We start from the raw sequence: 14894 nt of genomic DNA, 5'->3' as shown, positions 1-14894 counted from the left end.
AAGCATCAGTGCTTCCTGTAACCCTCCCAGATTCACATTGTCATAACCTTTGAGTGCAACTCTACATTCACTTCTTGTGTCTTCAGACAAAACATACAATGTTGGGGGTGGTTGTAAATCTATTCCTATGTAACTTCATGTTTTATGGCAGATTTTTGTGGACTTCTGCAGTACACTTTGTAGTTCGTTTCGGCTTTTGAGAGGTTGATAAGTCGGGTCCTTTAAGTTTTAGATTTCTGAACTAGGTTGGGATTATTTAATAATCCACATACCTAATTCCACTCTTTGATTTCAGATTCTGCCAGGACCTGCAGCAAAACAACACAAAAAGAGGCACCTTCAGAACAAAGATGAATATCGGGAAAACTTACAGTGCTGTTAACAGCACTAATGGAACAGATCTAGCTATTGGCTTTGCTTCTTCCACAGTAGCTGTCCTTCTATTTGGGACAAACTATGTGCCCATCAAGAAATTTGATACTGGTGATGGTAAACTTAATTATATTCTTTTCTTTGGTTTGTTGTTTTTGCTAACAGGAATATTTTACCAGCAAATACTAGAGTTGCAATGTTAGTTGTAAAAAAAATCATCACTATATTAATCCAGAAATGTTTCATTTTGTCTGCTGTTGTTAGGGTATAAAGCAATAATAGTGCTTCAGGATGGGGTATATCTTTACAAGAGCCTTTTTATAAGTTGTCCACTTTGACAGCGATGGTGTACATGAGAATTTCACAATGGAAATTGAAATGTCCTTTGTTCTGCCTTTATGGGGATCCTTGGATACATAAGGTATTATTTTAAAATAAGGTAAAAGGTGTTGGACTTTGGAACATTGTCTTTCCGTTGTGGACCTAATATAAAAACAAAACTTGAAATTTTAATAGTTTTATTTGGTGACTTGGTAATAGGAAACAATCATTCCTATTTCCTACTTGGAATATTGTCACTTTACTAGGTTTATGTTAAATTTCCATGTGTATATGAAGCATAACCAATTACCAGATCCCTAGATGAATAAATCTGCCATTATGTTATTGCAATATAGTACCTGCATTGCAAGCTGGATATAGCATCTGCTCTTTGTGCCAAGTATGACCCTAATAAGACAAGCTTAGACTTTCAGTGGACAGTCTTAGCACAGCTGGCATAAAATTATCTGGTCTGCCTAATTGACCCTTCAAGAATCTACAGAGATAGAAGAGATCTGTCACTGGCCATCCTTAGTGTCCAGGATTACTGGAAAAGCTTGAGCTTTGAAGTTTCATCCTGTTAAAGTCATCTGTGTTAGCAGCTACTGAGGTGATGGGAGAACTTTGCAGCTACTGAATATCATCTTTGTCAGAAGTCCATTAAAATTTTCCTGTATTTAAGAATCAGGGTTTGTGTAAACTTAGGCCAGCAAAGTGTCTTCAGCAGCTCTGTAGGAAGAATGCATGATAATGAAAAGGTTAACCAAATTATAACCCACCCTAAAAATACATCTCTTGGATAAATTGTGATAAGGTTCCCTGCCATTCACAAAGGTAGTGGCTACCTTTTTGATTTTTTTCTCTACTACTGTTTCAGAGATAAACGTACTCTATTAAGAGATTCACGCATGCAGTGTTCTATAAATTCCCTATTATGTGCATTTGATTTTTCCCCAGGCATGTTCTTCCAGTGGATTCTCTGTGCCTCCATATGGATAGTTTCTTTGGTGGTCAATTTGATCCAGAATTGCCCCCGGTTTTGGCCTCTGGCTATGGTTGGAGGTTTTGTGTGGGCTACAGGTGAGGATAAAGAGATTCCAATTCTTGAAACTTTTCCATATATAAGATAGTAGTTATTTAGTTCTTTAAAGCCTCACCGTTAATGGAACTGTACCCTTATAATAAATACTTATAGTTCTATTATGCTTATTTTGTAAGAGGCAAGTTCACACCAAAAGTAACATTTAAAATTATATGCAGAAAAAGTTAATGTTCAGTTTATTTATTTTTTACTGTATTTATATTTTACTGTTTCTTACTACCTTGCAGCTTCCTAAATTTCTTTGCCTTCCAACCAGGCACAGAACCTAAAGCAAACATATACAAGATCCCATTCTATTTTTTAACTGATTTCAGTTTTGATTTTTGTGTTTCAGGCAATGTTACAGTTGTCCCTATTGTTAAAACTATTGGCTTAGCTCTTGGTCTTTTGATATGGGCTTCTTTCAATTTGCTGACTGGTTGGGCAAGTTCAAGGTAAGTATGTTTTAAATACTAAATCATTAATTAAATAATAACGTAACTAATATTGCCAAGTCTTCATTAATAACTGCAGTGAAAAACTCAGCTGTCAAATCATAGTCATTCAGGTTGGAAAAGACATTTAAGATCATCAGCTCCAGCCATTAACATAACACTGCCGAGTTTACTACTAAAGAGGATTTATCCTATGTATTAAAACTTTTTCCTTATCACTGGAAAGTACTTAAGGTAACTATTTTAGCTTTTTGTATTTTCTCTGTTTTAATAGAAAGAAGAATGCCCAGTGAAGTTACTGAGTTGATAAATAATGTATTTCTTAACGTAAAACTAGTACATATTTGTACTTTTTTCTTCTGCAATCTAGTCTGATAAAATAATTTAGCTTCAGTTTTTAAAAATATTTTTTTTAAATGTACATTAAATTAATAGTTGTTTTTGTAAAGTAGACATAGCTTTTTTGCAAGTCAACTGAAGCACCGATCTAATACTGAAAATATATACTTAAGCAGAATTATTTACATGAGTCAAGACTTCAAAGGCTAGGTTATAATTTAACTATTTGTATGAAGTCAGTGCATCTAAGTGAAACTGGTTAAAATTCCAGGTTTGGTTGGTTTGGAATTGACCCAGAAGAGGTATCAAGACCAATCTTAAATTATATTGGAGCTGGACTTTCACTTATAAGGTAAAAATTGATACTTGTAATGAATTTCTATTATGTAAAATATATATTTAATAACCAACCACCAGGATGATTTAGCAAGAGAATGAATATATGGAAGGTTTTTTGGCAAATCAATTTATACCAAATTTGTGAGCTATCCATACCTGGCTGGTCAGTGTTCATGTAGATACAGACAGTACAGGAGTGAAATGGTTATCCATGAAATTTGGAAGTACATTTTTTTTGCTGGTAGGCATGTTCAAGACAAAGCAGAGATGCACAGATTGCCTCTCTAGCTAGTTTGTTCTAGTGGTCCCCTCTTCTCAAATCCTGTCAGACGACAGACTGACTAGATGAATCTTGTTGAGAAAACCTCAGATTTCTCATCACGCTCCACTCAGTCAAGGGTACAAATCTTAATCTCATAACAACAAAATATGCCACAGAATCCCTTCCCTGGTACCTTGGGGTCCACAAAATGCCAGAGGCTTTGGATGTTTTCCTGTCTGTAATAGCTCTGTCAAGTAAGTCTTAAGGCACACTTCCAAATCCCATGCAGTGTCTTCTTTCAGGATCTTTGGAAGGGCTCTATTCTTTTGGCATGTTTGTTCTTTGTGTGAATGCATAAGTTTTGGTTCAAACACAGAGGAAGGAGGATCTTTGTTATGTAGCAGTGTTCTTGCTTTCCAACTGAGTGGCTGGGAAGATGGCCCCAAATCCTCAGGGCTTTCTGTGAGCATGCTGACAGAATATGAACATAATGCTTTCAGAAAAGGAGGGTGTTAAGAACCTGGAGATAAGCCATTTCTGATTGGTAAGAGAGAGCTTCTGCTTTAGATTCATGATTTTTGTTTCCTCTTTTCTTCTTTTCTAAGAGTCTGCAACTTTGTGTCCATTCCTGTTATATGTGGCACATGATTTTGGGTGGTACTGAGAAAATTGTAGCAGTACTGCTATTCCTGCCTCATGAATTCATGCAGCTCACCACCTGCTTCCTGTTTCTGAGATAGGGTGGAGTGACCAACAGGGAAAGAGATAGTGAGCAAACACGTTTTCCTGGCAAACTGCACAAAGCCTGTGTATGTTGCTCTGTGGAGCTCAGAAGCAGGCTTTTCCTTTTAGCCTCCTGTGTGGAACCTATGTGCATCCTCTGGAGGAAACTCACATCCTTTTATACCTATGTTTACTCCATCAGTAAGAGATTAATCCTCCTTCAAATGGAAACGTTCTGTTTACAGCTAAGAGAAGAAATTCCTAGATCATTAAAATGTTTTCCATAAAAGTAAAAATCAGTAAAAAAAAAAATTAAGAGGCAGATCCTTCTGGTTCTAATTGAATGTATTTACCTGATCTCCTAGAGGCAGGATTAGGAGTTGTAATATTACCCTTTCTTCTCCATTTTATTCACTTGAGGCACTGAGCAGCACTGATCAATGTCCCTTTTCCTTCTGCATGCTCAGTAAGCCCTTTAGCAGCAGTATTCCATCCCTCACATATGATGCAGGACTAAAATTTAACATTTTTCCATGCATATAGTGGCAATTCTGTGCAGGTTTAAGCTGTTCCATGTAGAATTTTCAAGCATGTGTTCCATTTATGTGTGGCTTGGTACAAAAGGGCACTGTTAGCTAAAGCATCTGTTGTTAATGTGATTGTAACTACACACTGTTAAAAGAAGATGTTTCAGTCACATTTCATTAGAAGAAAGATGCATAAAGTGATAGAAACACAGATTTATTTAGTCTACTTTCACTTAAGGTGTTTGTTAACTAACTTAAATTAAGAACTAAAAATTATTACATTTTTATTTTTAATATGTATAATCATAATAAGTTATGCAATTGCATTTTTTAAATACACTGCAGTGACTCTAGGGTAATAATTAAAACAAAGGAATATGCCTCCAAATGAAACTTTTGTCTCTGGACACTAAATGTTATGTCTTTATAAATTGACATGGTATTTATTGGTGTATTTTTCTCTTCTAAGTGCTGTCATATTTCTTTTTATAAAAACTGAAGCCCAGAGTTCTTCAGCTTCATTAGAAAGCACACCTTTACTGAGAGAAAGTGTAAGTACTCTACAGTTGTTATTTTACAGCAGTGAAAATACATATCCATTTTAAAACAAAAAATGTGTTAGTCAGGTTTGCTAGGATTTCTTGTAGACTACATAAAACAACATAAATATGTACTGATTGTATCTTCATCTGTGGATCTTGGAAATAATTTTGAATATTAGCAACAGAAGAGGTATTCTCACATGTTTTTTTCTTGTTTGTCAGCTTTAGATAGCTTAGAAAGTCCTTCTTTATTATGATGGAGTTTATATAAAAGTGTATTACTTTCTTATATGACAAGAGGAAGCAATTTCAATGAAATGTTAGCTGTAAAGCTGTGAGGTGCTTAGGTGAAAGGCCGGGTGTTTGCCACGTTGTAGAACCAGGAGACTGTCAAGAATTGCTGACTGTCATCATCAGCTGTGGCACAGGCTGGAGGCCAGTGAGGGGTACCAGATTGGCTCCTTAGGGAGCCCAAAGTATAGAAGAGAGATAGAGAACCACAGGCTCCTCCTACCATTGTACCTCACTGTTAAGAGGTCAGTGCTCAGTGGCTACCTGAACAGAGAGCCCTGAGAGTTTTCTAGCTGTTCTCAATTCTCCCTAGAGGTTCCAGTCTACCAGACTGAATCACAGAAGACGCTTTAAGAAATTGCACGTTTTAAGAAATTAAACTAAACTGAATTTGCATGAAAACTCTTCGGTTTTTTTGCAGTCTATTAATGTTTCTGAAGATACCACTGAGGACTCATGGGTGAACAAACTTTCTCCAGCAAAAAGGAGACTCATGTAAGTTGCTAACAGTTATTTTGCTGGTGGATAGAAAGTAGCCAGAGAAGATAGTTGAACACAGTGTAAGAGCAGAATTTGTGTCCTGTGGTTTCCTAGCAAAATCACACACAATAAATAACAGGTTTTTACATACTAGTGTAGTGTGCAAGTCTATATATGAATAGTTGCACAGCTATTTGAATTATTCCTTTGGCACTGTTGAATGTGTCTAACCTTACCAATTAAGTATTAGGTACTACTGTGAAAAATATCGTTTGGCAAAGTAAACAGTATCTCAGTAATTACAGAGCTGGGTTTTAGCACACAGTTGATTAGCACCACAGCATAGAAGAAGCCTGTGCTAATGACATGCTTCCAGGTGTGGTTTCCAAGCGAATACAGCTGGAGAAGGCGTGGCAGTATGGTAAGGAGACAGTAAAAGTGCTCCCAAGTGGAAGCAAGCTAAGAAGAAGCCAGTGTGGGGAGTGGACACTGCCAAGAACACAGCAATCTGTGGAGAAGGGGACTGAAGAGGCAATGAACCTGGGAAGTTACAAAGAATATATAGATTGCAACAACAAAGGTGAGGGTGGGAGCATTTTAAATAGAATTTTTGTTTGTTGTCCTCTAGCTCTGCTTTTAAGAAATCCTAGTTAGTTAATGTCCCATGTCATTAATCTGGATTACTGGCTTTTTCAGCAGGAATTGTCTGCACTGCTTGGCTACAAAGTAGAGGGAAACTATGTGAACTATTTCTTTACTAGAAAATAAAAATGTCCTAAAGTAAACTATTTTAATAGCTAGCAATTTTTATATGATGGACAGTTTTTACCTGCGGTGCTGGGCTTACATGTGTTGTCTATTTCCTTATTCATGCAAGGCTATTTTCTCCAATTTTTGTTCTTTTTGAAGAGGCTGTAGCCTGGCTGTAGTAGCTGGAATACTCTACGGTTCCAGTTTTGTACCAGTACTTTACATCAAGGACCACGGAAGAAGAAATGAAACTGTATACACAGGAGCAAGTCAGTTTGGTAAAGGCTAATAGATCACTTCTACTTCATTTTTTCATTGTGTTCTCCTGCTTTTTTGGAGGTATAGGGTGAAATTCTATATTTCCCAATTCTATTCTATGCCTGAAACTATACAATGATAATTCGTCAGTACTTCAGTACTTTACAAATTGTCATAGTCATAGCCACAGCACTCCCTTTTTCTCAGAGGTGAATTACACCACAAAAAACCACTGAGAAACACCCTAAGGGCTACCATACTTAACTCACAGGTATGTTTCTGAAGGCATTAAATACTAGCATTCTCAAAATACTGAGTTTGTATGAGTGGAGAATCAGTTAAACAAGGGCATGAGCTTGCCGATTGCCAACAGCAATAAAAGAAGAGAAGATTGATCATAACTGATGAGGAGAGCAGATATGTAACAACATAAGTAATTAAAACCATGTTGTTTTTTTAAATTTAAGCTGTTTAACATAAGCCTGATTGCCATTTTCAAACAACATTCCCCCAGAAACATTTTTCTCAAGATTCAGGCTATACTCTTTATTAGGTAATGCATGCAGCACCTTGAGAGCAAAGTGCTGCTGAGAACACATAATGTTGCCATTGTCATATACAATTTCTCCTGAATTCTGCAATGTGTATATTCCCCAGCCAGGCAAAACAGATGTTGTCATTACCATAGCTGCCTTTCCTGTTGAGTACTTACAGCTTCAAGGAGACAAGGATCACCCACATGCCAAAGGCTTCTGCTTTACCATGTTGGAAATACTCTCTTAGCACATACAAAGTCTATAAAGGATTTATTATTGTTCATAATTATAGTTATCAAAATTATGATACATCCTTCTAGATTAAAAAAGGATAAAACTGAGCTATATTTAGCTTACATAGTCGGTGCAGTTGTCTCGCCCTTAGATGTACAGAACAAAACAAGAACACAGGAATACAGGAACATAATGACAACTTCTCTTGACCATCTACAATTATGTAAAATCCCCACCCCAGTTTTGTAGCCTCCCCTGAGAATTTTCTCAAGGTTTTATTAAATTAGTTGAGGAATATGTAATAGAGTTCTGAAAATAACAGCATAGAAATACTTAGAAGCCTGTAATAAGGCAACACAGCATTTAGTTGATGTTTAATACGTGTCATTGATTGTATGCATCCACAGTCAGACTGCCAGCTGAGTTCAGCACAATGAAATTTGAATTCTTAGGAGTAGCACCTTTCTGTGTTAGAGTCTATAAGAATGTTATCAGTGAAAATAATTTTGTTAAAATTAATAACTGGTGTTTTTACTAATATTTTGTGATTTCTGTTTCAGATTTAGATTATGTTTTTGCACACTTCAGTGGAATATTTCTTACGAGTACCATCTACTTTTTGATCTACTGTGCAGTCAGGAAAAATAAACCTTACGTTTATCCCCAAGCCATATTGCCAGGTATGACTGGTTTTTAAAGTAGCAATTAATTTCAGCTACTTCTTTGGACCATTTTGCAGTGATTAGTTCAAAAGTTGTCAGTTGGAATTGTGGTTCACCTCTCAAGTATTTTCGTTTGAATTCTTGTCTCTTTTGAAAGAGCACTTCTATTAGTCCTCCTAATTATTTAATGTTAGGAGATAGTGATAACTTTGTTCTAATCTGAAACTAGAACAAAGTGACATTGCACATTTTCAAAAACTGATTGCCGGAGTAGAGAGCACATTGCCCAGAAAATAATGAACTTTAACTAATTTGCTACTTCAGTTGGAGTAGCTGATTTTTATCCTTTGAGCTTTGGTTTAGTTTGCCAAAGCCAGCTTGTTAAAGTAGCTAAGATACTAAAATACATATATACAATTGCTGTATTATGCTAAAAGCATAAAACTTTCATGTGCTGCTGCCTGTACCTTGCTATGCATGTTTTTGATTTGGATTTATTTTTCTAGGGTTTGTTTCTGGTGTGCTTTGGGCAATAGCCAATTGCTGCTGGTTCATGGCCAATCACTATCTCAGTGCTGTTGTCAGCTTTCCAATAATTACTGCAGTAAGTAAATAAAAAATAAGATCTCTAACTAGATTAAAAACGAATAGGTTTTTTACCCTTATTTTTTTTGGAATTGAGTTGAAATTATGATGGGTCTTGAGCATTTTTAGTCAAAAGTATACAGCGCCTCCTCTGCTTGTCTGCCCTAGTCTTTGGATTTTCAGGAACCTGAATGACTGTGACAAGCTTGTCAATGTCAACCAGAAGAATCGAGAGTGTAAGTCTTTAGGTTATGTAAAGCCAAAGCTTTGTAAACAGAATTATATCAATATTAACTATTTGATTGGAATGTTTAAAAGAAGAATTACTTTATGTTTTCATCCCAGGAAGTATATTTTTGTCTGGATGTTTTTGAATTTGTGACTTTTATGCCCTAGTAGTAATTTTGCTTGATACAGTCTAAGGCATTTTTTCTTTTTACAGTTCTTGAACAAACAGAACACATTATGTACTACTGAAAATAATGTTCTTATTCAAATGTGTGAAAATAGATTGGCCTGTTCTGTCTCTGCTTTATTCCTGTTTATGATGTACCTTTAAAGCATAAATTCCAATTGCTAAGTAAAAGTAAACTTTGCATTCACTCTCTTGACACTGCACTGGGTTGGTGATGTGAGGGTGGCAAATGAGAGTTAATAAATATTGAAATCAAAGTTTTTCTGAACAGCTGTATTTTGAAAGCAAACTAATGAAACAGCTTTATCGGTGATTAAGCTTTGTCTCAAGATGCAGTAAGTCAGAATATACTCTGCAGCATGCAATGAAAAAAAAAACAACTTGGGATCATTCTAATTAGAAATTGAAGGATTAATGGAAAGCAGCTTTAGTAATTTAGTTATCAGTATGCCTAAAGGGCAGGGATGTAAAATCACAAAATGAAAAATGTAAGGACAGCACTGATGAGAAACTGCCTTTCTGGACTACAGGTTCAGAACTGCTGCTTTATTTCACCCTAGAGAAAATTTTTAGAGAGGTATTCATCACATCCGTTTAACACTTTGTTCCATTTTTTTGAAGTGCATTCCTCTTACAGTGCACATTATCTAGAAAGTGAAATAACCTCTCAAATAATAGTTGGCAATATCACTAGGAGACACATGTATTCACCCACACATATATTCAGCATGAGACACTGTTTGCTGTCTGTATCTGTGTCGCATCAGCTGCATTGAGGATGAAGAGAGGAAGGTCACTGGCCAAACATCTTTCAAGTGTTTCTCAGAACAGCTCTAATGGGAAGCATTAACAGAGCCAGTTTTTGCTTTATATTCAGATATTTCTCATCAGAGATGAAAATCCAGATCATTGCTCCCTCAGGGGAAAAATTGTATTACCAAGAGTGCCTGGAAGTTGCTGTTGTGTATCACTGTTTGCTGTTAGCCAGGAGACCTCTACAACATTATCACGGAAAATCAGGAGTTTCCCTGAACTGTCTCCCTGGCTGGCTTTGTACTTTGTCCAGATGCCAGCTATACAGGAAATATATCTATGTTTCAGTCTCTTGATACCATACTGAACAATAAAATCAAACTTTGTCCAATAATTAGTCATGCTAATAAAGGAAATGTTAGGAAACATTGTGGACTCTAATTTGGACTAAAGTGAGGTGTGTTATTTGGAGTCTACTGAAAGAACATGTAACAGCTGGAGCAGACTCCACAGTGTCATTTAGAAAGGAGTTTTGCCTACTGAAAAAAAAAAAAAAAGAAAAAAAAAACACGAACAAAACCCACAGTTTCTTGACTCTTTAGCCCTTCCTGAAGGTTTTATTGTATCTTAGTTAGTAAATGTTTCAGTGATGTTCATGCATTTGTCATTAGTGCTTTATTTATACAGGATGGAAAGACCTAAATGTGTTATCCAGACAAAATTCAACCAAGCTGAGAGCAGTAATGAGAAGGAGTAAATTTTATTGAAATGCTATAATATACAAATTAATCTTATTCTTTAGGGTCCTGGCCTTGTTGCTGCAATGTGGGGAGTCCTGGTTTTTAAGGAAATCAAGGTAATGTAATTAGGCCTCTTACCTAATATTTCTAGCTTGCCTCTAGCTCTAGAAACAGCATGACTTGGCATACAGCTGTATCTTGCAAGTATTGCATTATGAAACTGAAAGTGATATTATGCAATACTAAGTTTTCCAAGAAACCTGAAGAACTGTCAACAGTTTTTACAGGAGTGAAGATTTTAGTTCCATAGCTGTATGAGGAGCAGTGGATGTAAATGAAGACTGTGGCACAGCCAGGAGGCAGGAGGCCAGGCACTGCCTGAAGTCAGTTTTCATTGGAGCCAGTTCTTTCAGTAGGACAGGGAAATGAGCAGTTGGCCCAATAACATGTCAGCAAGTAGATTACATTTTTTTAGAGTCAGGTTCAACAAAGGATGTAAAAATGCAACAGGTTAATTAACCTTTGTAATTACAGTGTGATGTAAAGATCCTAAATTGATACAGCAGTGATTGTCTGCAACTGGGTAATTTACTGGATTTTAACATATAGGCAGAAAATAGTTTTCTAGTGGAACTCAAAGCACTGAAGGCTACCAGTTCAATACCAGGTTCTTTTTGCCAATCTATCCAGGATCTATTAGTACCTAACTTATTATTGGAGATTATCTTTCCCAGTATTTTTTGTGACTTTTCATCAGGCATCATTGGATCTAGAAATAGAAGTTCTGTGTCTCCCACTGCAAATTAGCGTTGCACCACAATAGAAGATAATAATGTTCATTATCCAAATCTTTGTAACTCTCTAAGCCTTCGTCCTTTTCATATAATCTCTGCCTAAATGAAACTTAGCACTTTGTTCTACCTTTTTTTTCAAGTGGTATCAATAATGAAAAGATTATATTTACCTTTTTCTCTTCTTTTGCCTGTACAGGGACTGAAAAACTACGTGTTACTGTCAATATCATTTTGCATCATTTTGGCTGGATCACTTTCCACAGCTTTTTCTAAAGTTTGAAAAGGCCTCTGGACCAGTAGATGGTGCTAGCGTTTAACACAAATAGACAGTGTTGGTAGCTCACAATGCATAATTTTCAAAATGTGTGTCCAACATTTACCCTAACTTGCTTCAGCCCAGTGCAAAATGAAAACATTTGGCATGAAGGAAAATCTGGAAATATTTGTTTCTGTTTTTCTTGGAACAGTAAGAAAATCAAAGGACTTTATTAATGAAACCTAAATGATTTTATTGTTACTAATTATTATCTTTTTTCATTCAGGTGCTAAAATTTATGTCATCATAAATTGCAGTTTACTGTTGTGATGTTGGATACTGATTTTTAGTCTATAAAACTGTATGTGTTTGCAAGCTGATTTGTTTATTAAAACATTCTCTTACAAACTTAAATATAAGATACGTCTTGAAATATTCCTTATGAAACTGATAAACATGAAGGTAACAAAGCTTTTATTTAGAAGCATTATTCTTAAAACTCATTAGTTTACATAAAAATGTTGTCTTCCAGTCACTTCAGACTTGTGAAGGAAATAGAGTTCAAAGGGTGCTGGAAAATAAATTACTTTTGTTTCACAACAATTTCCATAACCACCACTAACAGGGACTGTTTATTTTCTTACTTGTGGCAGCTAATATATGCAGAGATGTTGTCTGAATCTCCCCTTACTCTTTTCTTCAGTGCATTAGACAACAGCTTCTGCAGTCTTCCCTTGCTCATAACTTGCTTCTTATTTCTCTTTGTCTTTCCTGATAATAGAATGGTCTGGCTGGAAGGGACCTTAAAGATCATCTAGGTCCAACCCCTCTGCCAAGGACAGGGATGCAATTCACTAGACCAGGTTGATGAGGGCCCCATCCAACCAGGCCTTGAATGCTTCCAGAAGTGAGGCAGCAGCAGCTTCTCTGGAGAGCTTATTCCAGTCTTTTACCACCATCTGAGTAAAGAATTTCCCGTTAACATGTAATCTAAACCCAACCTCTTTCAGTGTAAAACCATTGTCATTTGCCCTGTCACTGTCTGCCTGTATAAAAAGTCTCCCTCCCTTTTATACATCACCTTAAACTTCTGGAAGGCTGCAGTGAGGTTTTGTTGAAAAAAACCATGCTGGTCTCACAGTAAGTGGCTTAGGTCTGTGTTGAACACCAAAACATGGCAGTCGGGCTACAATCTTTCAAAAAACAAGAAGAGGAGCTGTAAGATTATGGGTGTTTTTCTCGATGCAATTTGCAAGCTCTGTTCATAGTTACATATCACAGCTTTTTGCCATCATGTCTTGATATTGTTTATGTGTTTAGATTGCAAACATTTCTTTCTCCCTTCCACCTTTCTTTGTCTGCTCTGCACCAGATTTGTTCTTTGAACTTCTACTGAACCTGCTTTTTCCCATCTTGTGTTGTTTATTCCTGCCTAGGTGTCAGAACTTGCTGCCTGACAGATTTTTCCTCCTCTAAGGCATTTCTCTAATTTTGGTCTCTATGTTAACCTTGTTCTCAACAAGGCAGTAGTGTTTTTCAGCCAGATGTCATCTGCAAATTTAATAAATGTACTCTCTAATTGCTATAAATAAATAATGAAAATGCTGTATGATATTGGCCTTTACTTACATTTTGGTATCTGATACTTCTTTTTACATTTTGGGAACAATTGATTAACCTTTGAGTACAATTTTCCTGTGTCTTGCAGTGCTTTTGTTTAGACAGCGTTCTCAGAGCTTTTACATAACATCTGATAGAACTGTTCAAGTTCAAGGTACATGATGTGTTCTACCCTGATACCTGATATTGAACTGAAAACTGATATTTTTTTCTGTCCAGTACCCAGGTCAGGCACAATTTCTCCTTAACAGACACTTGACTGCTACTTACCTAGCTATTATTCTATTGACTCAGACAAGGAAAAGTAATATATTCACTGTGCTTTTGAAATAACTTGAATTAAATGAGACATTTATTAATTTTCTTGGTTCGGTTTAATATCTTAAAGATCACAGTCTTAAGCATTTTCTTCTTAAATATTCCAGGAATATAGTTCATGCCAGAAACTTGCTGATAGACAAAGAATTGGCAAAACCAAAATACAATATCCTCGGGCTGCTCAGATTTACATATATGCTTTAATGTGGCATACATTAAAGTATGTGAGGTACATACTTTTGACTTATGTATAGTAAATTACTGATGCCTCAGTCCTGCTCTGCAGGAGGTGCAAAGGCAGCAGCAGGACAACCTGCCTTGGGCAAGCAGGTGACAGCAGAGGGGCAGGTCCCTGCCCTGCACAGCTCCTGTTGCCCCCCCCCCCCAGCCCCTCTCCTGTCCAGGGAGAAGCTGCACTCTCAGTAAGCACTGAGCTCTGCAAGAAATGTCCCTCCTGCTTCAGGCAAGTGCTCTGGGCCCTGCACAGGCTGTTCCAGTGCCCCTGCATGGAGGATGGCCAGAGGGTGCGGGTTTTCCAACCACACTTGCCTGTGCCTGGTCCACCTCAGGAGCAACATGGATGCAGGCATGCTGTCAGAGTTTTGAAACTCAAGGCTTCATGGTGTCTGGAATTATGATCACTTTAGGTAAAGAAATGTCACTTTTAGATAAGGAGAAGAAACTTGGATGCAATATTCCGTGCTGAATTAACATATGGTATATGTTATAAACGTTACATTCTGTTCATCATCTCTGTAACAGCAATGGTTTTAAACGCTTAGGATATTAGATTTACTACTGGAAAAAATCCCAACCAAGCCAGTGACGAGTGGGATTTTCTTCTTCACAAAAAAACATGGACCCAGCTCAGCTGTGGAGAAAGTACATGGTCCTGTGGCTGCCATTATTTCCATGATCATGAGAGGCAGAACTACAGAACTTCCACCCTTTCTGCTTTCCGTTTCCCCAATCCTCCAATATATTCTCTGGGATAGATGATCTTACTTCCTCTGCTGTGTCTCTTGAGGGATGCTGTTAGCTTCTAATACGGGCACAGCATCCATCTACTGCACATGATTATAGGAAGCAGTTAAATCTTCCAGGGCAGGAACACCTTTGCGTTTCCTAGTTTTTGTACAAGATCACTGGCCTTCTGGAGAAAAAAAAAAAAAAAAAAACACACAAACTGATGCAAAAACCTGAGCTCCTGTCCATAGCAGTTGCCATGTAAATAAATGTTT

At 36.8% G+C, this 14894-nt stretch overlaps 1 protein-coding gene across 2 annotated transcripts; it reads left to right on the top strand.

Moving 5' to 3' along the window:
* Positions 1 to 295: 295 nt before the first annotated feature.
* Positions 296 to 13694, top strand: TMEM144 (transmembrane protein 144). 2 transcript variants are annotated; one of them, XM_066317655.1, is made up of 11 exons: positions 296 to 489; positions 1651 to 1773; positions 2130 to 2229; positions 2840 to 2920; positions 4889 to 4970; positions 5674 to 5747; positions 6642 to 6760; positions 8071 to 8190; positions 8679 to 8776; positions 10728 to 10781; positions 11656 to 13694. In XM_066317655.1, the coding sequence occupies exons 1-11, from the start codon at positions 351 to 353 to the stop codon at positions 11737 to 11739; spliced, it is 1074 nt and encodes a 357-aa protein (XP_066173752.1). In that variant the 5' UTR covers positions 296 to 350; the 3' UTR covers positions 11740 to 13694. The 2 variants fall into 2 exon arrangements, with proteins under 2 accessions (XP_066173752.1, XP_066173751.1); XM_066317654.1 differs by having other exon boundaries at positions 301 to 489; positions 6642 to 6751.
* Positions 13695 to 14894: the final 1200 nt, after the last annotated feature.

This window comes from Sylvia atricapilla, chromosome 4 (genome assembly GCF_009819655.1).
Source record: "Sylvia atricapilla isolate bSylAtr1 chromosome 4, bSylAtr1.pri, whole genome shotgun sequence".
NCBI lineage: Eukaryota > Metazoa > Chordata > Aves > Passeriformes > Sylviidae > Sylvia > Sylvia atricapilla.
Note: the sequence above shows the minus strand (reverse complement) of the source record. Positions and strands in the feature narration are given on the sequence as shown.